This window comes from Neofelis nebulosa, chromosome 9 (genome assembly GCF_028018385.1).
Source record: "Neofelis nebulosa isolate mNeoNeb1 chromosome 9, mNeoNeb1.pri, whole genome shotgun sequence".
Taxonomy (NCBI): domain Eukaryota; kingdom Metazoa; phylum Chordata; class Mammalia; order Carnivora; family Felidae; genus Neofelis; species Neofelis nebulosa.
Genome location: NC_080790.1, coordinates 78756064 through 78780080, shown reverse-complemented (window position 1 = coordinate 78780080; position 24017 = coordinate 78756064). Strand labels below are relative to the sequence as shown.

General features: G+C 37.7%; 1 protein-coding gene across 2 annotated transcripts in view; it reads left to right on the top strand.

Annotated features, from left to right (window-relative positions):
* Positions 1-24017, top strand: part of TMEM131 (transmembrane protein 131) — a 239272-nt gene that overhangs the window by 142384 nt on the left and 72871 nt on the right. Inside the window, exons 6-11 of one of the 2 annotated variants that reach the window (XM_058684342.1) lie at positions 11415-11531; positions 14051-14173; positions 20278-20358; positions 22577-22727; positions 22832-22888; positions 23823-23884. In XM_058684342.1, coding sequence (XP_058540325.1) covers positions 11415-11531; positions 14051-14173; positions 20278-20358; positions 22577-22727; positions 22832-22888; positions 23823-23884 — 591 coding nt within the window. Of the gene's footprint in view, positions 1-11414; positions 11532-14050; positions 14174-20277; positions 20359-21449; positions 21806-22576; positions 22728-22831; positions 22889-23822; positions 23885-24017 lie in introns of those variants that run through there. The other variant, XM_058684343.1, reaches the window with a different exon arrangement.

Genomic DNA, 24017 nt, shown 5'->3' with positions numbered 1-24017 from the left:
CTATATATATATATATATATATATATATATATATATATATATATATATATATATAAAAGACCATATCATCTGCAAATATGACAGTTTTACTTATTCCTTTCTGATTCAGGTGCCTTTTATTTCTTCATCTTGCCTAATTGATCTAACTAGGCCTTTCAGTATTATGTTGAGTAAGTGTGGTAAGAGTAGGCACCCTGATCCTAGAGGATCAGGGCATCCTGATCCTCAGTTTTTTGTCATTGAGTATGATGTTAGCTGTGGATTTTTCCTATATGGCCTTTTTTTTTTTTTAACTAAGATATCTTTTTGTGTTTATTTATTTTAAGAGAGAGAGCAGGGGAGGGGCAGAGAGAGAGAGAATTCCAAGAAGGCTCCATGCTGTCAGTGCAGAGCCCAACATAGGGCTCAATCTCACAAACTGTGAGAGCGTGACCTGAATCAAAATCAGGAGTCATACACTTAACCGAGAGAGCCACCCATACATACCCTTATGTATGGCCTTTAGTATGTAGAGTTGTATCCTAGCTGTACCCAGTCTACTGGGGGTTTTTATCATTAAAATATGTTGTATTTTGTCACATGCTTTTGATTTTTATGTTTTATCTTTTATTTTTATCTTTTTATCTTTTGTTAATATGGTATATCACATTTACTGATTTGCATATGTTGAACCATCCTTTCATCCCAAGGGTAAATCCTGCTTGGTCATGGTGTATAATACTTTCAATGTGTTTTAGATTCCATTTGCTAATATTTTTTTAAGAATTTTTGCATCTACATTCATCAGGGGTATTGGTCTGTAGTTTCTTGTTTGTTCTTGTCTGGCTTTGGTATCAGGGTAATGCTGGGTTTGTAAAATGAGTTTTGAAATGTTGTGTCCCTTCAGTTTTTTGGAAGAATTTGAGAAAGATTGGCATTAATTCTTCTTTAAATATTTGATAGAATTCATTAGTGAAACCAGCTTATCCTGAGGTTTTCTATGTTGGGAGATTGTTGATTTCTGATTCAATCTTCTTACTGGTCTATTCAGATTTTCTATTTCTTCCTGTTTCGGTCTTGGAAGGTTGTTTCTCAGCATTTATCCATTTCTTCTAGCTTATCCGATTTATTGGCATATAATTGTTCATACTAGTGTTTTATGATCCTGTGTATTTCTGTAGTATCAATTGTAATGTCTCCTCTTTCATTTCTGACTTTGAGTATTCTCTTCTTTTTTCATGGTTTGTGTAGCTAGAGGTTTGCCAATTTTGTTTTATCTTTTTGAAAACAGCTCTTAGTTTCACTGTTTTTTTTCATTATTGTTTTTCTGCTATTTCTGCTCTGATTTTTCTTTCTTTCCTTCTGCTGACTTTAGGTTTCCTTGAGGTGTAAAGTTAGGCTGTTTATTTGAGTTGTTTTCTTAACATATACATTTACTACTATAAAGTTCCCTCTTAAAACTACTTGTGCAGCATCCCATAAGTTTTGGTATGTTGTATTTTCATTTTCCTTTGTTTGAGTATCTTTTTTTTAGGTTTCCCTTTTGATTTCTTTTTTGACCCCTTGGTTGTTCAGAGATATGTTGTTTAATTTCCACACATTTGTAGATTTTCCAGCTTTCCTTTTGTTGATTTCTAGTTTCATACCATTATGGTCTGAAAATATACTTGTTATTATTTCCATCTTCTTAAATTTGCCATGAGACTTTTTCTGTGTATTGTCATATGGTCTGCATCAGAGAATGTTTTATGTGCACTTGAGAAAAACATGTATTTGCTGCTATCAGATGGAATGTTCTATAAATGTCTGTTAGACCTGTTTGGTCTAATATATGGGTCAAGTCCAACATTTCCTTGTGCTTGTTCTGTCTGGATGATCTATCCATTGAAGAAAGTATGGTATTGAGGTCCTCTGCTTTATTTTTGTGTTGTCTGTTTTCTCCCTTCAAATCTGTCAATATTTGTTAATGTATTTAGATGCTCAGATGTTGGGTACATATGAATATATAGTTGTTATATCCTCTTGAAGCATTGGCCCCTTTATCATTATGTAATGACCTTCTTTGTCACTTGTGACCATTTTTGGCTTTTAAAGTCTGTTTAGTCTGATAAAAGCATAGCTACCCCTACTCTCTTTTGGTTTACACTTGGACTAAATGGCTTTTTCCAGCCCTTCACTTTGAGCCAGTTTGTGTTCTTAAAACTGAAGTGAGCCTTCTGTACGCAGTATAGAGTTGGATTTCATTTCTTTCTTTTTTTTTTATGAAATTTATTGTCAAATTGGTTTCCATACAACACCCAGTGCTCATCCCAACAGGTGCCCTCCTCAATACCCATCACCCACCCACCCCACCCTCCCACTCCCCATCAACCCTCAGTTTGTTCTCAGTTTTTAGGAGTCTCTTATGTTTTGGCTCCCTCCCTCTCTAGCCATTTTTTTTCTTCCCCTCCCCCATGGTCTTCTGTTAAGTATCTCAGGATCCACATAAGAGTGAAACCATATGGTATCTGTCCTTCTCTGTATGACTTATTTCACTTAGCATAACACTCTCCAGTTCCATCCATGTTGCTACAAAAGGCCAGATTTCATTCTTTCTCATTGCCACGTAGTATTCCATTGTGTATATAAACCACAATTTCTTTATCCATTCATCAGTTGATGGACATACAGGCTCTTTCCATAACTTGGCTATTGTTGAGAGTGCTGCTATAAACATTGGGGTACAAGTGCCCCTATGCATCAGTACTCCTGTACCCCTTGGGTAAATTCCTAGCAGTTCTATTGCTGGGTCATAGGGTAGGTCTATTTTTAATTTTTTGAGGAACCTCCACACTGTTTTTCAGAGTGGCTGCACCAGTTTGCATTCCCACCAACAGTGCAAGAGGGTTCCCATTTCTCCACACCCTCTCCAGCATCTATGGTCTCCTGATTTGTTCATTTTAGCCACTCTGACTGGCGTGAGGTGATATCTGAGTGTGGTTTTGATTTGTATTTCCCTGATGAGGAGCAACGTTGAGCATCCTTTCATGTGCCTGTTGGCCATCTGGATGTCTTCTCTAGAGAAGTGTCTATTCATGTTTTCTGCCCATTTCTTCACTGGATTATTTGTTTTTCGGGTGTGGAGTTTGGTGAGCTCTTTATAGATTTCAGATACTAGCCCTTTGTCCAATATGTCATTTGCAAATATCTTTTCCCATTCTGTTGGTTGCCTTTTAGTTTTGTTGATTGTTTCCTCTGCTGTACAGAAGCTTTTTATCTTCATGAGGTCCCAGTAGTTCATTTTTGCTTTTAATTCCTTTCATTTCTATATCTAGTTCCTGTGTGCCTTTTGATTGGTGAATTCTATTTGTTAACATTCAGAGTTATTCTTGATATGTAAAGACTTACTAATGCCATCTTCTTAATGGCTTTGTGGGTGTTTTGTATTTCCACTGATTCTCTTTTCCTCTGTTTCTGCCTAACTTTAAGACTCGTGATTTTCCATGGTATCAGTCTGTTTCCCCTTTAATTTTTGTGAATCTGTTCTTGCTTCTTGATACCATGAAGCTTACGTAAAACATCTTACAGATAAAGCAGCCCATTTTAAGCTGATAGCAACTTAACTTCGGTTGCGTGTAAAAGCTTTACCTTTTTAATTTTTCCCCCTTTTTTTATATGCTTGATGTCATTATTTAACTCTTTTTATATTTCGTATTCATTAACAAATTATAGTAGCTATAATTATTTTTCATACTCTTCTTCTTTAACCTTTGTATTACAGTTAGGTGGTTAACACACCCATTACAGAATTAGAATTTTCTATGTCTAACTGTGTATTTACCTTTACTCGGTGTGTTGTATACTTTCATATGTTTTTGTGTCATTATTAGTGTCTTTTCTTTTTTTTTTTTTAAATTTTTTTTCAACGTTTTTTATTTATTTTTGGGACAGAGAGAGACAGAGCATGAACGGGGGAGGGGCAGAGAGAGAGGGAGACACAGAATCAGAAACAGGCTCCAGGCTCCGAGCCATCAGCCCAGAGCCTGACGCGGGGCTCGAACTCACGGACCGCGAGATCGTGACCTGGCTGAAGTCGGACGCTTAACCGACTGCGCCACCCAGGCACCCCTATTAGTGTCTTTTCATTTCAGCTAGAATTCTTTTCAGCATTTCTTGCAAAACAAGTCTAGAGGTAATGAACTCCCTCAGAATTCTCCAGTGAATTGTTAGTCCAGGAAAGTCTTTATTTCTGCTTTGCATCTGAAGGATAACTTTGCCAGATAAGAGTATTCTTGGCTAGCAGTTTTTTCTTTCAGTACTTCGAATATGTCATCTCACTCCTGGCCTATACAGTTTCTGCTAAGAAATCACTAATGTAGCCTCATGGAATTCTTTTGTAGGTTACAATCTTTTTTTTCCTGGGTACTTTTAGGATTCTGTTTTTATCTTTGAGTTTTGACACTTTCATTATACGATGTGTTGGAGAAGGTCTTTTGCATTGAGTTAATAGGGTTATCTATTAGCTTCATGAATATAGATGTCCAAGCTTCTCCCCAAGTTTGGGAAGTTCTCACCTATTATTTCTTTGAATAAACTTTCTGCCCTCTTCTCCCTCTCTTCTCTGAAACTCTAATTATTATATTTGTTCTTTGATGGAAAACCATAGACCTGATAGGCTTTCATCACTCTTTTTGACTCTTTTTCCTTTGTTCTGCTCTAATGGGTTAATTCAAAATTTCTAGATCACTTATTTGATCTTCTGTTTGCTTCACTCTGCCACACATGCTGTCTATTGCTTTTTATTATTATTATTATTATTATTATTATTATTATTATTTAATTTCAGCCATTGAAATCTTAAGCTCCAGAATTTCAGTTTGGTTCTTTCCTAAATTATTTCTTCTCTTTGTTAAATATTTCATTTTGTTTGTGTGTTATTTCCTAATTTCATTGAACAGCCCTTCTGAATTTTCTTATTGATCATTGAATTTGTTCAAAAGAACTACTTTGAATCTTTTATCAGCTAGTTTGCAAAATTCTGTGCTTTTGGTTGTTGGAGAATTACTATTTGTGATCACATTGTTTCAATTTTTCATGTTCCTTGTAGTTTTGCATTCCCACTTTTGCATTTGAAGTAACAGACACATTTTTAAATCTTTACTAGTTGTCTTCAGATGGGGTAATATAACAGCACCAGCTGTTATATTTGTTAGTGCTGTTATATTTGGGTTTTCTCCACCTTTTAGATTTTCCAGAAAATAGTGCTCAAGTTTGTGGTTTCTCCCTTACCCACAGGTCCTACTGTTTTTCTGATAACAGTCCATTTACTGAACTTGCTCTCACCACTGCATTTGGGAGTGAGCTCCAGGAGCCAGCTGCAGTGTGAGGGGAGATGGGGGTTTAGCACTCAGAGCATTAGAGTGCCTATGGTATGGGGATCCTCAAGTAAAGTATTCCCAGAGGCTCATGGGCAGACTTCCTGCTGAAGTCCTGAGCACAGTCAGCAGGAACTGTGTACCTTTAATGCCCTTTGATATTCTTATCTGTCCCTTTCCTGCTCTGCTCCCACCTCCAGTTTTGGAGGTCCTGCCTCAGTACTCTGGGTGCCCTAGAGAGAAACGGGTTTCCCGTGCCATGTCCTGCACAACTCACATAGCCAGGTACTCATTGACTGCTCTCCTTTTCTCTTGTGGGTGAGGTCACCACTGCTGGATAATTTATTCCCATGGAGTGTTGCCTTGGCAGGGTAGTTCCGGAAGAGGGAGTGGCACTGGGAAAATTCCTCTTAAGGTTTCCACTGTGACCAAACTTTTTTGTTTGTTTTTTGTTTCAATGGCATAATGGAATATGTCCCCGGAAAGGCTGGACTTTTGCAATATCTCTCTTGTCCACGAGCATCTTCCTAGGTCAGTACTCTGCAGATTTTTTTTCCCCACATGGCAAGAGTGGTTGGGGCAAATGTACTGGTTCTGTGGCCCATACTAAAGTTTGTCCATCTATTACCAGATGTACAGGTGGTTGAGACAACTCCCAGGTCCCCTGGCATATGGTGCTGAATCCCACATTTTCCACAAAGGCACTTCAGTTTGTGGATGGATATCTAATCCATAGCTTAAATGCAGGGACCAAAAGGGGCACCTGGGTGGCTCAGTCAGTTGAGCTTCTGACTTTGGCTCAGGTCATGATCTCACAGCTTGTCGGTTTGAGCCCCGCATCGGGCTCTGTGCTGACAGCTCAGAGCCTAGAGCTGTTCTGGATTCTGTGTATCCCCTCTCTCTGCCCCTTCCCCACCCACACTCTGTCTCTCTCTCAAAAATAAATAATAAAACATTAAAAGCGGGGAAGGGACAGAAAGACACAATGTCTTTTGCTGCCATGATGGTGACATCATTCCTCCAGTTTTTTTTAATGTTTATTTATTTATTTTGAGAGAGAGAAATAGAAAGTGATGACCAGTGGGAGGGGCAAAGAGAGAGGAGACAGAATCCCAAGCAGGCTTCACAACTGTGAGCACAGAGCCTTATGCGGAGCTTGAACCCACGAACCATGAGATCATGACCTGAGCCGAAACCAAGAGTTGGACACTTAACTGACTGAGCCACCCAGGCACCCCATCACTCTTCCAATTTTAAATAAGATAGTCAGGGCAAGCCTCATTCAGAAGGTGACATTTGAACAGACTTGAAGGAGGTAAGGGAGAGGACTGTATGGAAGGAAGTGGAATATATGGAAGAAGAACATTCCAGACAGAAGGTACAGGCAGTATAAAGACTCCTATGTGAAAACACACCTGGATGCAAAGAGGACAGTGTGGTTAGCTAGGCCAGAGTGATCAAAAATGAGAGAAGTGAAGGGGAATAGGTAGGGTAGATTGTGAAGGGCTGTACAAGCTATGATATGAGGACTTTGGCTCTTATCCTGATTGAACTTGGAAGCCTTCACGGATTTGAGCAGAAAAATGAAATGATAGCTTACGTTTTGTAAGTATCACTACTTATCAAAAAGAGATCATAGGGTACCTGGGTGGTTCAGTCGGTTAAGCATCCAGCTCTTTATTTCAGCTCAGGTCATGATACCAGGGTTTGTGAGTTTAAGCCCCACATCAGGCTCCATGCTGGCAGTTCAGAGCCTGCTTGGAATTCCCTCCCTCTGCCTCTCCCCCGCTTATGCGCTCCCTCTCTCAATAAGTAAAAAAACAAAAAACAATGAAGAGCAAAGGGAGAATCAGGGACACCAGTTACATTAGCTGCTGCAGTACCCCATGGTAAGAAGACAATTACTCTGACAAGAGTGAAGAACTGAAGAAAGCTGTTGGATTTGGGATATATTTTGAAGATACAGCCAATAAGCTCTCCTGATGTGGGACTAAGAGAAAGAGAAGAGTCAAGATCTGGTTTTTTCCCCAAGCTACGAAAGGACAGAATTGCCATCAACCGAGATGGAGAAGGCTGAGGATAGAGCAGGTTTCGGGAGTACAATCAGTAGTTCAGTTTTGGATGTGTTAGATTTGAGGTGTCCTTAGACATCCAGGTCCAAGTGCCAAGTGACAGTTGGTGTCTGAGTTTGGATAATAAGAGAAAGGACTGAACTTGAAATGGAAGTTTAAGAGTCACTGGTGAAGATACAAAGTCGTGGACCTGGATGAGCTCACCAAGGGAGCCAGCCAGGGACTGAGCTGTGGTACAAAGGTGAGAGATACTTAGCTGCAGATAATGTTCGGTTAAAGCTAGCACACCTTGTTTGTTCTTCGTTACTTTTTATACTGTTTTCTAATTTTTCATCATACCAAATTCATCTAATTTAGAAAGTGTCTGGGAAAGAGGACAAAAGGATGATTTGTAGCAAATCTGATTAATTCTTATGGGAAGATTACGTTCCTGAGTCTGACTTTGCTGTTCTGTTTTGTTATATCATTGTCACTTGGAATTAGATTTTCCCTGTTATTAAAAAAAGAAGAAAGGAAATATTTGTTCTTTCTCAACATCTTCTTAAAAGTACTGAGATAATAATCTACTCAAGTCTTGATAGGTATTGAGAACTGTCAAAGAGAACTTGTACTCATATCTAGACTCTTCTCTGTTCCACCCCACCTTCTTTCCCACCGGATAGAAATGACATCATGGAGCAAAGCCTCCATCTTCCATAGGAATTAAGCAGTGAGACTGGCCATATTTATGGTTTCTTTAATAATTAGGATCTCAGATATCATCTAATAAAACTGGCTTATTTTGAAATTAGGAGAAATTGAGACCTACAAAGGTTCAATGACTTGCCAAAATCAGTTTCTTTTTTTGTTTTTTTGTTTTTTGTTTGTTTTTAATGTTAGTTTTGACAGAGAAAGAGACAGTGCAAGTGGGGTAGGGGCAGAGAGAGAGTGAGACACAGAATTCAAAACAGGCTCCCGGCCGTCAGCCCAGAGCCCGACGCAGGACCCAAACCCACAAACTGCGAGATCATGACCAGAGCCAAAGTTGAACGCTTAACCAACTGAGCCACCCAGGTGCCCCTCAAACTCAGTTAATGGCAGAATTAGAAACTCAGATCTCCAAATGTGTCACCTACTTACTCAAAACTAGATGTCCAGTTCTGGTAGTAGCAAAAGGTTATGCTAAGAATTAAGCATTCCATGATGATTTTCCTTACCTTTTGTAACTTAGATGGGCTTTTGAAAGATATTATTTAAATATTTACATACATTCCCATAAAAATTTTAAAGGAAACCAGTTTTTTATCTGGCTGGATAAATTTCCCTGTAGTAAACCACAGGCCTTTTGAGTATCTTCATTGACATTAGAACTGTTGTCAATAGACAGCAACATGCAGAAGATTGAAACTAGACCACTTTCTCACACCATTCACAAAAATAAACTCAAAATGGATAAAGGACCTGAATGTGAGACAGGAAACCATCAAAACCCTAGAGGAGAAAGCAGGAAAAGACCTCTCCGACCTCAGCCGTAGCAATTTCTTACTTGACACATCCCCAAAGGCAAGGGAATTAAAAGCAAAAATGAACTACTGGGACCTTATGAAGATAAAAAGCTTCTGCACAGCAAAGGAAACAACCAACAAAACTAAAAGGCAACCAACGGAATGGGAAAAGATTTTTGCAAATGACATATCGGACAAAGGGCTAGTATCCAAAATCTATAAAGAGCTCACCAAACTCCACACCCGAAAAACAAATAATCCAGTGAAGAAATGGGCAGAAAACATGAATAGACACTTCTCTAAAGAAGACATCCAGATGGCCAACAGGCACATGAAAAGATGTTCAACGTCGCTCCTCATCAGGGAAATACAAATCAAAACCACACTCAGATATCACCTCACGCCAGTCAGAGTGGACAAAATGAACAAATCAGGAGACCATAGATGCTGGAGAGGATGTGGAGAAATGGGAACCCTCTTGCACTGTTGGTGGGAATGCAAACTGGTGCAGCCACTCTGGAAAACAGTGTGGAGGTTCCTCAAAAAATTAAAAATAGACCTACCCTATGACCCAGCAATAGCACTAGTAGGAATTTACCCAAGGGGTACAGGAGTACTGATGCATAGGGGCACTTGTACCCCAATGTTTATAGCAGCACCCTCAACAATAGCCAAACTATGGAAAGAGCCTAAATGTCCATCAACTGATGAATGGATAAAGAAATTGTGGTTTATATACACAATGGAGTACTACATGGCAATGAGAAAGAATGAAATCTGGCCTTTTGTAGCAACATGGATGGAACTGGAGAGTGTTATGCTAAGTGAAATAAGCCATACAGAGAAAGACAGATACCATATGGTTTCACTCTTATGTGGATCCTGAGAAACTTAACAGAAACCCATGGGGAAGGGGAAGGAAAAAAAAAAAAAGAGGTTAGAGTGGGAGAGAGCCAAAGCATAAGAGACTCTTAAAAACTGAGAACAAACTGAGGGTTGATGGGGGGTGGGAGGGAGGGGTGGGTGGGTGATGGGTATGGAGGAGGGCACCTTTTGGGATGAGCACTGGGTGTTGTATGGAAACCAATTTGACAATAAACTTCATATATTGAAAAAAAAACTGTTGTCAGTAGGAATACCATACTCATTGATTGTAAACAATTTTTTCAACATTTTTAGATCTCTGAAATTTGGGGTTTAATTTATTCTTTTTTTAGTTTCTCAAGGTGGAAACATAGATTATTGATTTGAAGCATTTCCCAAAATAAGTATGCTTTATCTGCAGCCAGCAAATTTTGATATGTCGTGTTTTAATTTCTAGTTGATTCAAAATATTTTAATTTCCCTGTGACTACCCCTTGGACCAATGGGTTATTTAGAAGTTTGTTAATTTCAAGCTACTTAGAGATTTACCAGGTATCCTTCTCTTACTGACTTTGGCTCAGATGTAACCTCCATCTAGTGTCTACAGCTTCCAGGGGTTATATACTCTGATTTTAGCCCACTGTCAGCTTTTAGCGGTGTATAAAAATTTTGGCTGAATTTATTTTACCCTCATATGGTAGCCTCATCTTCCCATTTTCTGCCATAGGTGAGCCATTACTCACATTCCATCTCTCCTTGGAGGTGCTTGTCTTTCCTTAAATTTTGAGCTACCTGATGCAAACTCTGTGATAGGGTCAAGAAAAGTTACATTTTTGTAGATTATCCTTTTGGTTGTTGATAATGCACAGGAAATGCTCTTTCCAGCTTTCTGCTTCCTGAGGTGAAGCCAGAAGTCTCAATGCCTGGTATTTTAAGCTACAATTTGGGGAGTGTTTTAGAGTTCAAGCCATAGAGGCAAATGAGAAAGGTTGATGACTTTACACATTAAAATGCATCATAAGGCTTCATCACAGACAGAACTACAGTCACAGTCCCTTGAACTCCATGGAGTAGCCCTATTGTTTTGTTGTAATAAAGTTTTATTTCACTAACTACAATGACATTCTCAACCTGTACAAGAAAACAGGAGTGAGTTTCTGTGCGTATTGTCACTCCTGCCTTCTTTCCTAATTTAAGTTGCTGGCACATACAGCGCCATGTGTGAATGGCTGACAGAGGTCAAGGGGTTAAGGCGTGGGCTTATTTCTTCTTGGGAATAGTACAAGTTGTTGTTTAGTTGTAGAGTAGTACATCTATATAAGAAGCCCAGCCTCAGCTCAACTCCTACTGAATTATGTGATGATGGAACAGTCTGTAATTAGGTACTTCATTCCAGCCTAATGATTGTTGAATGAACAGCATCTAATTGGTATTTGATAAAGCTGTGTGACTGTAGACATCAGTATGAAGACATCGTTTTTATTATTTTTCATTGCAGAATAATTTGGCTAATTTAAAGCTTAAACCTTCAGTGGGAGAATCTAGTTCATGGAAATGATTGTGAGATGATTGCTTTACAAACTTCGGCTATTTAATTGCGGTCAGCATAATCGGATTTTTTAGTTACTCATTTAACTTTATTTGTTGCTCTTCTTTTTCAGAAAATACTTCCAGGAGGAAATACGTCATTTGATGTAGTTTTTCTTGCAAGAGTAGTGGGAAATGTAGAAAATACTTTATTTATTAACACGTCCAATCATGGGGTATTTACTTATCAGGTAAGAACCAGGATTAAATCTTTTCTTTATTTTATAAAATATTGTTCTTATCTCCAACCTATCCTATGACTCTCTTTAAAAACTCAGGGATAATAGGAAATGTGAGAGTTTAGACTGAGAGCATTTTTATTCACTGCTCTGTCTGTGACTAGCCCCTATCAAATCAGACTGAACAAATGATCTTTTAAAGCTATAGCTAAAGTTTTAATGTAAGATTGTTGGCAAAAGAATAGTAAAAAATATTTTATAATAATTTTTTTAATTTTTATTTTGCACATTTATGAAGCGTACTTGATAATAGTTTCAAAATTAAAACATGCATGCTCCCTTTTCTTTAGTGAATAGATTGCTTAAAATTTGTTCTTACTTTCTCTGTGTAATGTTTAGGTTATTAGAGATTGTTAATGTCTTATGAGTCAAGATTTTTATAATCAAGGTTATCAAGATTGTTAAGAAGAATTGCTTCTGTGGCACTATACTACGTACTTTACAAACATTTCTGCATGCGTTATAGATACTGTTAGTCTCATTCATTTAGATAAGGAAGGTGAAGCTTAGAAAGGTTAAGTAGTTTGTTCAAATTATGCTACTAATAGATTATTAAGCAGGGATTCAAACCCATGCCTTTATAACTACAAAGACCATCCTATTAACCACTGTGTTATACTGTGCATAGAACACAGTGTTTTAACTCCTTACTTAGATAATGTCTTACTTTACAGTTTTTATGATTTTGTTTTTGAACATTTCTTTTCTAGGACCCAGAACATACCACATATCTTGAGAATTCGTGTCATTAAACCAATTAGTTAGGCACTTGTATTTATATACAGTGAATATGTCTTTAACAGTTGTTTAGTAGGCAACCTGTGTAGATAAATAACTTAGAAGTGCTATATAGATGATGCTTATTTAACATACACCTGTTGAGTAAATGAAGACTGTCATAAGAATATTACTACCATTGCCCTCTAGGGGCAGCCTAACCGACTTAGGTGGATGTGGCCAAGCTGCACTACTTGAGGGTTGTAATCGGTTTGTTCTCAAGCAGAGCCTCAGTGGCCAGCTGCTTTTCTTCACCTCTCCACATCTAGTCTTTCACAAAGTCTGCCTCCTAAATATATCTTGAGTCTAACTCTCTCCTCCACACTGCCACTGCTCTCTTCTAAGCCACCATTACCTCTCCCTGGGTTACACCATAGCCTCCAACAGGCCTTCCACTCCTCCACTGTCCTTACCATAGTCTGTTATTCACTGTAGTCGGAATGATCTTCTGTGAACATAAATCACATCTAGTCAACTTCCCCATGGAAATCTTTATGTCGTCCTATTGCTTTCCGAGCAAAATGTAAATTTGTGACCAAGGCCAACAAGGCTCTGAGGTTCTGACTCCCATATGTTCCTTCTATTCCATCCCATTTGACCATGCTTCTCATCTTATTCCTGATCTTCAAGTTAACCCCTTTCCTGCCTTGTTTCCTTTGTATACTTCCCCTCACCCAAATACACTCTCAGTGCTGGTTTGTTCTCATCTTGCATCAGCTCATAATCACTTCTCCAGAGAAGATGACCTTGACCATGCTCCCTAAAAGAATATCCCAGCCTCACCCCAGCCAGTTATTCTATATCACATTACCATTTTTTAAAAACTTTTTTATTGTTATCTAGTGTGCCCCTCATACTGGAATGTAAGTTGCATGAGGGCAGGCACATTATCTATCTTGTTTACTATTGAATCATTCACACTATATATATTTGTGCCTAGCAAATCATAGGCACTTAAGAAATATTTGTCATTTGAGGGGCGCCTGGGTGGCGCAGTCGGTTAAGCGTCCGACTTCAGTCAGGTCACGATCTCGCGGTCCGTGAGTTCGAGCCCCGCGTCAGGCTCTGGGCTGATGGCTCGGAGCCTGGAGCCTGTTTCCGATTCTGTGTCTCCCTCTCTCTCTGCCCCTCCCCCGTTCATGCTCTGTCTCTCTCTGTCCCAAAAATAAATTAAAAAACGTTGAAAAAAAAATTAAAAAAAAAAAAAGAAATATTTGTCATTTGAATGATGGGCTCACTCTGTTTAGTCAACCCAGGACCTTGCTTTCTCATGTGGGAATGACCTGGAGCTGGATTTGAGAAATTGTTTGAGCCCTAGATCCATCTTCTTCTCATGGTTGGAATAAGGAAATCTTTTGATTCCCTGTTGCCTTCTTTTGTCTATTCTGTGAGCTCATGAAGGACTGCTATCATTTTAATTTCCAATATATTATAGAAATAATTCCAAATACACATATATGTAGTAAATCAAATATATAGCCAAATCAAGGATAGAAACCACATGTGTATTCTTTTTAAAGGTAGTCAAGATTTTTCCATCTAAATAAGACACATCAGTTTTCCCTAGATCAATCAGTTATAACTATAAAAATGTTAGTTATGAAAGCAACCCAGATTGCATTTTTTTCTCCTTTAAAATAGGTATTTGGTGTTGGAGTTTAACCCAGATTGCATTTTTTTCTCCTTTAAAATAGGTGTTTGGTGTTGGAGTTCCAAATCCATATCGACTGAGGCCATTCCTTGGGGCCAGAGTCCCTGTGAACAGCAGTTTCTCACCTATAATAAATATACACAATCCTCACAGTGAGCCTTTACAGGTGAGTTTATGTTGATGATATTGAATGAGTTACATTTTGGTGGAAATTAATGCTTACCATGAAATCTCAGTTTGTTACAGTTTGCAAGACTATTTAAAATAATGGGATTTTATAGATGTATCAAAGAGTGGTTATTCTTTTAATGCAACTTGCTGTGGTCAGAATTTTCGATTACAATAGTCCAGGTATTGACTTTTTGGAACCACTTTTTAAACAACTGTGGTTTCTCTGGTGTTACAGTTTAGCAGGTCTGCATTTAACTTAAGAGTTTTCAACTACACAAGGCCATTGCTTTTCTGATGTAACGTAAATTTTTAAAACAGTTCATACTTATTTTTGGTAATAAGTTTTGGGTGATGGCAGCCTGGAAGTTAAAGTCTGAGGAAGGGTAAATATAGAATCACGATTAAAAGCAAACTTATTTTTTGTTTAAAAAGTCCAACTCCTGGGATGCCTGGGTGGCTCAGTCAGCTGAGCATCCTACTCTCAATTTCCAACCAGGCGACAAACCCAAGGTCATGGGATTGAGCCTAGTATTGGGCTCCACGCTGAGCATGGAGTCTGCTTAAGATTCTCTCCCTCTCTGTCTCTCTCTTTCTCTTTCTCTGTACCCCTCCCCTGCTCTCTCTAAAGATGAGATGAGATGAGATGAGATGAGATGAGATGAGATGAGATGATCCAACTCCTAATTTTGCTCAATCTGTTAGGTACTGATTGTTTTCAAATTTGACATCTCTCCTCACTAGTTCCTGGTCTCTTTTATAGTCAGAGTGGCAAGTGTCACTCCTTTATGTGTTTCCTAAAATCCCCACCGTACATCCCAAGAGACTTCCAACTATGTGACATTTGCTGCCACTGTAGGTTCTAGTTGCGTTGTCTGGTTGAAAGGAGATGTGGATGCTTTCTGGAATAGTTTATAATATCCACACCCAGCCTCCCCAAAGTTCTTTAGGACCAGTACTGCAGGCCTTAACAGCAGCTTGAACATAACAGGAGGAGGGAAAATACTACATATTGTAGTAAGCTACAGAGCTTTGACAACCAAACTGATTCTTGTCATCCCAGAACCCCCGGTAGAAATGTTCATGAACAATGAAAAAGAAAATGTAGAAGAGAAAAAAATGAGATTTTTAGAGCCTGAATTGTGAAATTATATGCTAAGGTAGCAAAAAAGAGGTTTCTTCCCAACGTTTGGCTAACAATTAGGTGAGCATAACTACTAATAAAAATACTCTACCCAAATTTGAATTATTTTTAGCTAGATATTTTCATTACAAGAGAAGAAAAGTCTCTTGTGTCCTGTTTTTACAAGTGAAAAGTATTTGTATTTCCTCTTCATCACTCAATCATTTATATCCTTTTGCTAAATTTATTTTTTTTTTCAATATATGAAGTTTATTGTCAAATTGGTTTCCATACAACACCCAGTGCTCATCCCAAAAGGTGCCCTCCTCAATACCCATCACCCACCCTCCCCTCCCCCCCCCCCCCCCCCCCATCAAACCTCAGTTTGTTCTCAGTTTTTAACAGTCTCTTATGCTTTGGCTCTCTCCCACTCTAACCTCTTTTTTTTTTTTCCTTCCCCTCCCCCATGGGTTTCTGTTAAGTTTCTCAGGATCACATAAGAGTGAAACCATATGGTATCTGTCTTTCTCTGTATGGCTTATTTCACTTAGCATCACACTCTCCAGTTCCATCCATGTTGCTACAAAGGGCCATATTTCATTCTTTGTCATTGCCATGTAGTACTCCATTGTGTATATAAACCACAATTTCTTTTTTTTTTTTTAATATATGAAATTTACTGTCAAATTGGTTTCCATACAACACCCAGTGCTCATCCCAAAAGGTGCCCTCCTCAATACCCATCACCCACCCTGCCCTCCCTCCCACCCCCCATCAACCCTCAGTTTGTTCTCAGTTTTTAACAGTCTCTTATCCTTTTGCTAAATTTAGATAATAATGTATTTTCTCTGTTTTGGCAAACTTTTATCAGAAATTATATAGAAACCTCATAAATAAATTCCTGCTGCTTTCTTTCCTTGACTGTTTTTGGTCAACTTATTTTTGTTGTTGATGATGTTCATCTAGGCTTTTTCTAGTTATAGTATTTTAATTCAAGAATGTATGCCACACTGGACTTTTCACCAGCATGCAGGAGAGCAATGGAAAGACCAAAGCTGTCCTCTTAGAAAAAATATAGATTATTTTTTTTAATGTTTATTTATTTTTGAGAGGAGAGAGAGAGAGAGAGCACACAGGCAGGGAGGGGGCAGAGAGAGAGGGAAACAAAGGATCTGAAGCAGGCTCCACACTGTCAGCACAGAGCCCGATGTGGGGCTTGAACTTAGGAATTCGAAAATATCATGAACCTGAGCTAAAGTTGGATGCTTAACCAGCTGAGCCACCCCAGTGCCTCACAAGTATAGATGATTTATCTGGAAGGCACTCTTAACCTGATGGTTCTACAATAAGTTATACTGTGCCATTAGTCTTATCCTTAAACTTAAGAAAATACTGTAAACAGGAAATTGTATGTGATTTGTTTATTTTGTATAAAACACAGACCCATTAGTATGTTCTCACTGAAAAAAAAAAATGTTAACAACTCAAACATGTAAAGCAAAACTCCCCTTGAACTTCTACTTTTTTAATCCAGTGCTGTCCACTAGAACTTTCTTCGGTGGTGTGTCTGTATCTGCTCTGTCCAGCAGCCACTAGCCACACGTGGCTAATGAGCAGTTGAATTTGTGCCTAGGGGTGGCTAAGAAACTGAACATTTATTTTCTTTTATTTCTGTAATTTTAAATGTAAATAACTCCAGGTATCTGGTAACTGTTGTGTTAGCTCAGCTCCAGTCCCAGACCCTCCTCATAGATACTACTCATATGATCTTGGTGCACCAGATCAGACCTCATTCAGGGCACTTGTACACATATATGTGGACACACAAAAATAAACACTCTTTGCAAAAAAAATTTTTTTACACGAACTATATTCTCTATATTTTGCCTTTGTTTTTTTTCTACACTTTATTAAATTAGAATAAATAGCACTGGACTTAAAATCAGTGATATGTCACATTCCTAATTTTAATGTGATCTTTCCTTTGAATTTTATAATGTAGTCTTTTTCTGTACCCATTTCCTTATTCCTTTCCCGATAATCAGTAGTCTACCCTTTAATCTTCTGTTTCCACACATTGTTAGGCTTGTTTCCTTAATACCTTGGAAGTTGAAATGAATAATATGTGATGTCGTCTGGTTTTTTCAGAAAAGATTCTACAGTCATTCCATCAGTTAAGATGGTATTACTATTGGGGTACCTGAGTGTCTCTGTCAGTTAAGCGTCCAACTTTGGCTCAGGTCATGATCTCACAGTTCATGAGTTCAAGCCCCGCATCAGGTTCTCCACTGCTAGCACAGAGCCTGCTTTGGATCTTTGTCTCCCTCTCTCTGCCCCTTCCCTGCTCGCATGCTTTCACTCTCTCTCAAAAATAAATAAACATTAAAAAAAAAAAAAAGATGGTATTACTGTCAATACAACTGGGACCATAGGGGAACACTGTACTAAATCAAAAGGCAGGTAATAGGGGCCCCTGGGTGGCTCAGTCGGTTAAGCTTCCAACTTCCGCTCAGGTCATGATCTCACGGTCCATGAGTTCGAGCCCCGCGTCGGGCTCTGTGCTGACAGCTCAGAGCCTGGAGCCTGTTTCAGATTCTGTGTCTCCCTCTCTCTGACCCTCCCCCGTTCATGCTCTGTCTCTCTCTGTCTCAAAAATAAATAAACGTTAAAAAAAAAAAAAAGGCAGGTAATAATACTTAGAAAATCTTAGCTCGTTAGTTTTTGCTAAATGCATTACTCTAACAACATAACACGCAAAACCTTTAAGTTCATACTAAAGCATTGCTGTTTTTCCTGCATTCTCCTTTCTTATGTATTCCTGAAGGACTTATGTGATAAAACAAGTGAAGGTTTTCCACCCATTCTTTTACTTCACTCCACATTTGAATTTAATTAAATATATTATTTCTTTTTAAGAGATAGGGTTACCTGCCTTGAAAGGAAAGTCTCCAATGGAGGACCTGGGTGGCTCAGTTGGTTAAGCGTCCAACTTGGCTCAGGTCATGATCTCGCTGTTTGTGAGTTTGAGCCCTCCATTGGGCTCTAGTGCTGACAGCTCAGAGCTTAGAGCCTGCTTCGGATTCTGTGTCTCCATCTCTCTCTGCCCTTTGCCCGCTAATGCTGTGTCTCTCTCTCTCTCAAAAATAAACAAACATTTTTAAAAATTAAAAAGAAAAAAGGAAAGTCTCCTGCCATATGACCCATTCTATCCCTAGGTATTTACCCAAGAGAAAAGAAAGCAGATGTTCACACAAAGACTTATACAATGCAGTGTTCATAGCACCTTTATCCATAATGACCAAAAACTGGAAACAACCCACATGTCCATCAGTAGGTGAATGGATCAATAATTGTGGCATAGCCATAAAATTGAAAAGAAATGAACTCTCCAGTTCCATCCACGTTGCTACAAATGGCCAGATTTCATTCTTTCTCATTGCCAAGTAATATTCCATTGTATATATAAACCACATCTTCTTTATCCATTCGTCAGTTGATGGACATTTAGGAACTGGAGAGTGTTATGCTAAGTGAAATAAGTCAGGCAGAGAAAGACAGATACCATATGTTTTCACTCATATGTGGATCCTGAGAAACTTAACAGAAGACTAGTGGGGAGGGGAAGGGGGGAAAAAAAAGTTACAGAGAGGGAAGGAAGCAAACCATAAGAGACTCTTAAATACTGAGAACAAACTAAGGGTTGATGGCGGGTGGGGGAGAGGGGAAAGTGGGTTGATGGGCATTGGAGGGCACCGGTTGGGATGAGCACTGGGTGTTGTATGGAAACCAATTTGACAATAAATTACATATATAAAAATAAAAGAAATGAACTATTAATACATACAACAACATGATGAATCTCAAAATAATTACACCAAGTTAAAGCAGCTTGACACAAGAGTATATACTTGTATGATTCCATTCATATAAAGCTCTAGAAAATACAAATTAATCTAGAGTGGCTGAGCTCAGCTCATTGGTTGCTTAAGGATATAGGGGGACAGAGAGAGACAGGTAGATTGCAAGGGACATGAAGAAAATTTGGAGATAATGGGTATATTTAATGTCTTAATTGCAGTGGTAGCTTCACGCCTGTATATGTATGTCAGAATTTATCAAGTTGTACAGTTGAAATATGTGTTGTTTATTGTATATCAGTTATACCTCAGCAAAATGGTTTTTAAAAATCATGAGTATAGATACAAGCCACAGAGGTATTATTAATGGTTCCTATGGTTTTGCCACCAAGAGAAACCAGATATTGTCATAGTGCTTTAAAAATGTTACATATATCTCAGAATAACATATTCTTCACTATTTCACAATTATAGTGGTTATTAGATCTGCTAAAGCTTGTTATAAATGTGTGAATAAAGAAGCATTTGTGTAACTACAAGAAATACAAAATTTATATTTCTAAAATTTGATAATTTCCATAAACTATTTTTCCTTTGAAAATAAAAAGTGTTCTATGGATAGATTTTCTTTAATCCAGTGTCTGAAATAACTATACTGTTTCTAACTTTAATGTTTTAAATTTACCTTGTTTTAATTAAAATTAATCACCATTGGGGAGCCTGGATGACTCAGTTGGTTAAGCATCCAGCTTCAGCTTGGGTCATGATCTCATAGTTAATGAGTTTGAGCCCTGCATCGGGCTCTGTGCTGACAGCTCTGAGCCTGGAGCCTGCTTTGGATTCTGTATCTCCCTCTGTCTCTCTTCCACTCCCCCACTTGCACCCTGTCTCTCTGTATTTCAAAAATAAATAAATGTAAAAAAAAAAAAAAATCATCAGTGCTCACACATCTGAAGCACTGACTCCAGTGATAAGACATGAGACTTATCCTACTTTTATATCTATAAACATTTTTAAATTTTTCTAAGACATAGGATGTCAGACTTATTTCTATATAACGGCAAATCACTTGCGTTGAGAATATGATTTTGAGCTTAACCATCATGTCCCCTTTCATCACAGGTTGTAGAAATGTACTCTAGTGGAGGAGATCTTCACCTAGAACTCCCAACAGGTCAACAAGGAGGCACCAGAAAACTGTGGGTGAGTGCTGCCATATTTCTCTCTCGATTACTTGCTCAAATACACCAGAAAATAGTTTAACTTCCTATCACATGAATAAATGTGGGTGACTCCCCCTTAATTATATCTTAATATTAAATTTACATCAGATATTCTTGAAAATTGGATGATACAGGGAGAGAAAAGTATAAGTAATTTTTGGAAAAAGCAGTGAACAAAATTGGTGGGAGCTTTAACCCACTGTGTAGAAAGCAAGAGATTTCAACTATCCACAGAGTTATATTGGTAAAGTTGTCTCTGACTCTAACAATTTATAATGTGCTTTTTATACTAAGATTTAAAAAAAAAAAAAAAAAACCTCTGGGAAGGATCCATTATATGTTTGAGGTAGAGAATTGAATTTTCAGACTTATTGTTGATAGAGATGACGTTTTCGGAGGGAATGTAGTCAAGCCCTTGTGACGACATAGAAAATTTTAAATTCTTAGGTGATCTACATCCACCTTTAATATTATTGACTAACACTAGTTTGTGTCAATGCTTAGAGAACCCCTGTTTCTTAGAGAATACCAGCAAATATTAATGAATGTGTAGCAGCTACCTGATTTGTGAAGTTTCCTGCCTTAGGAGAGTTTTTCTTTAAATGTTGTTTGCCAAGCTTTAATCAAAGAGGGGAAAGGCACAGTAAACACAGTTCTTATACTGAGGGCACTCTAATCATTGTTTATCCATAATTGAAGACAACGGACTTTACCACTATGAATGAGTTCTGAAGATCAGATTTATTTATTAATTGCTAACTGTTAAACACACGTAGCCTCTTGTTCTATCTTCTGACCAGTCTCAACCAAGGAAGGGATGCAGAAGGGACATTTTTAGGATGTTCACTTGAGCAATTAGAAACAAATTTGTCAGGATTTGGTTAACTCCCCAAATATAGAAACACACTGGCAAATAGGAATATGTAATGGATGGTTCATTTATATCCTTTCACAAAAATGTTTTATCTTGAAATTACGTTATTGTTTGAAAAGCCTTTGAGAGAAGTAGTATATAAAACAATGCTTCAGAGAATTAACTATAAGCTATTAAGTTTGTATTATAATTCTACGTAGAAGAGCTAAGAATTTACTGTGAACTATAATTGGTATCTAATAAACATAAGAGAATTCATATTTCTAATTAGTTAAGAACTGTAATGAATGGTAGCAGAGATGGCATAATGTTTTAATAGTCCCAGTGGCTGCAAGAAAAGATAAAGTTATTCTTCTTCCTACAAACGTAGAGTAAAAATAAAAGTCAATTGGCCTTGACCTCACCCTCAGCCCATTTCAGTGTACATAAGAAAAGCCCAGAGACCAAGTCAGCTCCCTAGAGATGGGGAAGTGGATGGTGCATCTCTTGTGGCCCCAGGAGGGTTCCAATCACTTCTTTCCTACTTTGAGGCTAAAAAGTTAAGAGAATAGAGGTAAGTGAGATGAATAATAAATTCTAAAACACAGGGATTTCCTTAAATATGCCAGAAGGTATGTGCAGAGAAATTCTGATGGTCCCAAGCAAGCCAGATTGTTGTAAAACCAGGAAAAGAAATCCATCTCAAAAAAAAAATTTTTTTTGCCCCAATGAATCTTCCCTCTAGTGTATTTGTCAGTGTTCTCTCATTACAGGCCTGAAAATTTTTCCATCTTCCTTGCTAAGAGACTTATTGAAAGCAGTTGGTCAACTGTGGATTTGCCTGAGAAGCTTTGTTGTGTTAGGTTTTAAATGAAAGGACAGAGAGAGTCCAAGCTCTCTTGATTATTATTTAAAGAGATCCTGTAGATTTCTAGAAAAGGATTTCCCTCCAATGCTGACATCTCTATTTGGTGGAGAATTTTAGTACTGAATTATATGTCCAAGCATCACACTAAAAGATAACTGGTTTTATAGATTAATTCTATCTTTTAATGATAATTTTGCAACTGAAAATTTTATTTCTTTCACTTGGCTCAATTTTACATATCATGCTTCCTCAGTTCTAAGATGGGCTTCTTTCACATTGTAATATTCTTCACATTGGAGTATGTGTTACAATCCATAGAATATATCCATTTAAATGGCAGTGTGTTGTGTTTTTTTTTTCTTAGTAGGTATATAAAATAATAATGCATCCTCAGTCAATGTTGTTTTCTTCAAAAAACTATGGTGGCTTTTCACCATCACAAAAGCTGTGCTACATTATGGTCTGTTAACTTGTCAGGAAATTCCTCCTTATGAAACCAAGGGAGTGATGAGAGCCAGTTTTTCATCCAGGGAAGCAGATAATCACACCGCCTTCATCAGAATAAAGACAAATGCTTCAGACAGCACAGAATTTATCATCCTTCCTGTGGAGGTAGAAGTTACAACAGGTTAGTAGAAAACCAGAGGAACAGTAAATGCATTTGTTTTGTATTCAATACATCTTAACTTTGGGCAAAGAAAAATCTAATGGTTTACTTTTCTGTCTTCCAAGCTCCTGGAATTTATTCCTCAACTGAAATGCTAGATTTTGGTACACTACGAACACAAGGTAAAAAAAAAAAAAGGTGGGGGGGGGGAGACTATTTTTATAAGTCTTTAAAAAACAAAAATGCCTCTGTTCAGTGCTGAATGGCTCTACTTTTAACTCCTTTGTAGCTCAGCTTTGAAATTACTTGTCAGTGGGTTGCATGATCTTATAGAACCCTTCTTTGGGGAACTTCAAGCCCTCACAGGTTAATACCCCATTCCTTTGAGGGCTACCATTGCTTACCTGGTGGGAAAGCAACGTCATAAGATAACTTAAGGGAATATTGAGGCACAAAGTAGTTTCTGAGTTTTTAAATCCAAGTTCTCACCTATTCAGTTATGCTTACTCCTTTTTTTAACAGTAAATAAAAGGGGGGGGGGGGAAGCTTTACTTCTGGATTTTTATTTAGAAATGGATTACTCAGTTGCATTATAATAGCATAATGTTAAATTATGTCCCAGATGGTCAAAGAAAAAATTCAAATTCTAAAATTGAAAATGCTCAAGTTAAAGGATTTATTAAGGAAAAAATAGAAATACTTGTAATTTGGGATTTCTATGGACCATATGTAATTAGAAGTTGGTTGTTAAGAATTGGAGACCCCTTTTTGAAAATTAGATTTTTCACACTGATAATTTAACATTATTAATTTGCTTCCTTATGCTTTCCTAGAGAACTAAAAGATTAGTAATAATGTCTAATTTCACTAAAAAAATATGTTTTGTTCTGATTTTTGGTCTGGTTGTTTAGGAGGGGACAGTTCTTATACAGTGTCCTTGTGAGTAAGGTGATTGCTATTTATGAGTTAGGTGGAATCACATTCTTTTTATTAATGTGATTATAGTTCTTTTTCACATTCTAGAATAGATTCAATCTGATATCTAATAAGGTAAAATTCTAGTTTGCCATAAAGCAGTTCTGTTAAAGAAATATTTCTTCTCTTCAATTTTAACAGATCTACCAAAAGTTTTAAACCTTCATTTATTAAATTCAGGAACAAAAGATGTACCAATAACAGTAAGTTTTTACTTATTTTCTCCTAATTTATATATTCTTTGTTTTTAAACTTATGACCACCTTAAAACTAATTAAACTCTTCCTCTAAAGGATTCTGTTCTTTGGTGGCCTAATGACACTTTGGTTCTAAGTG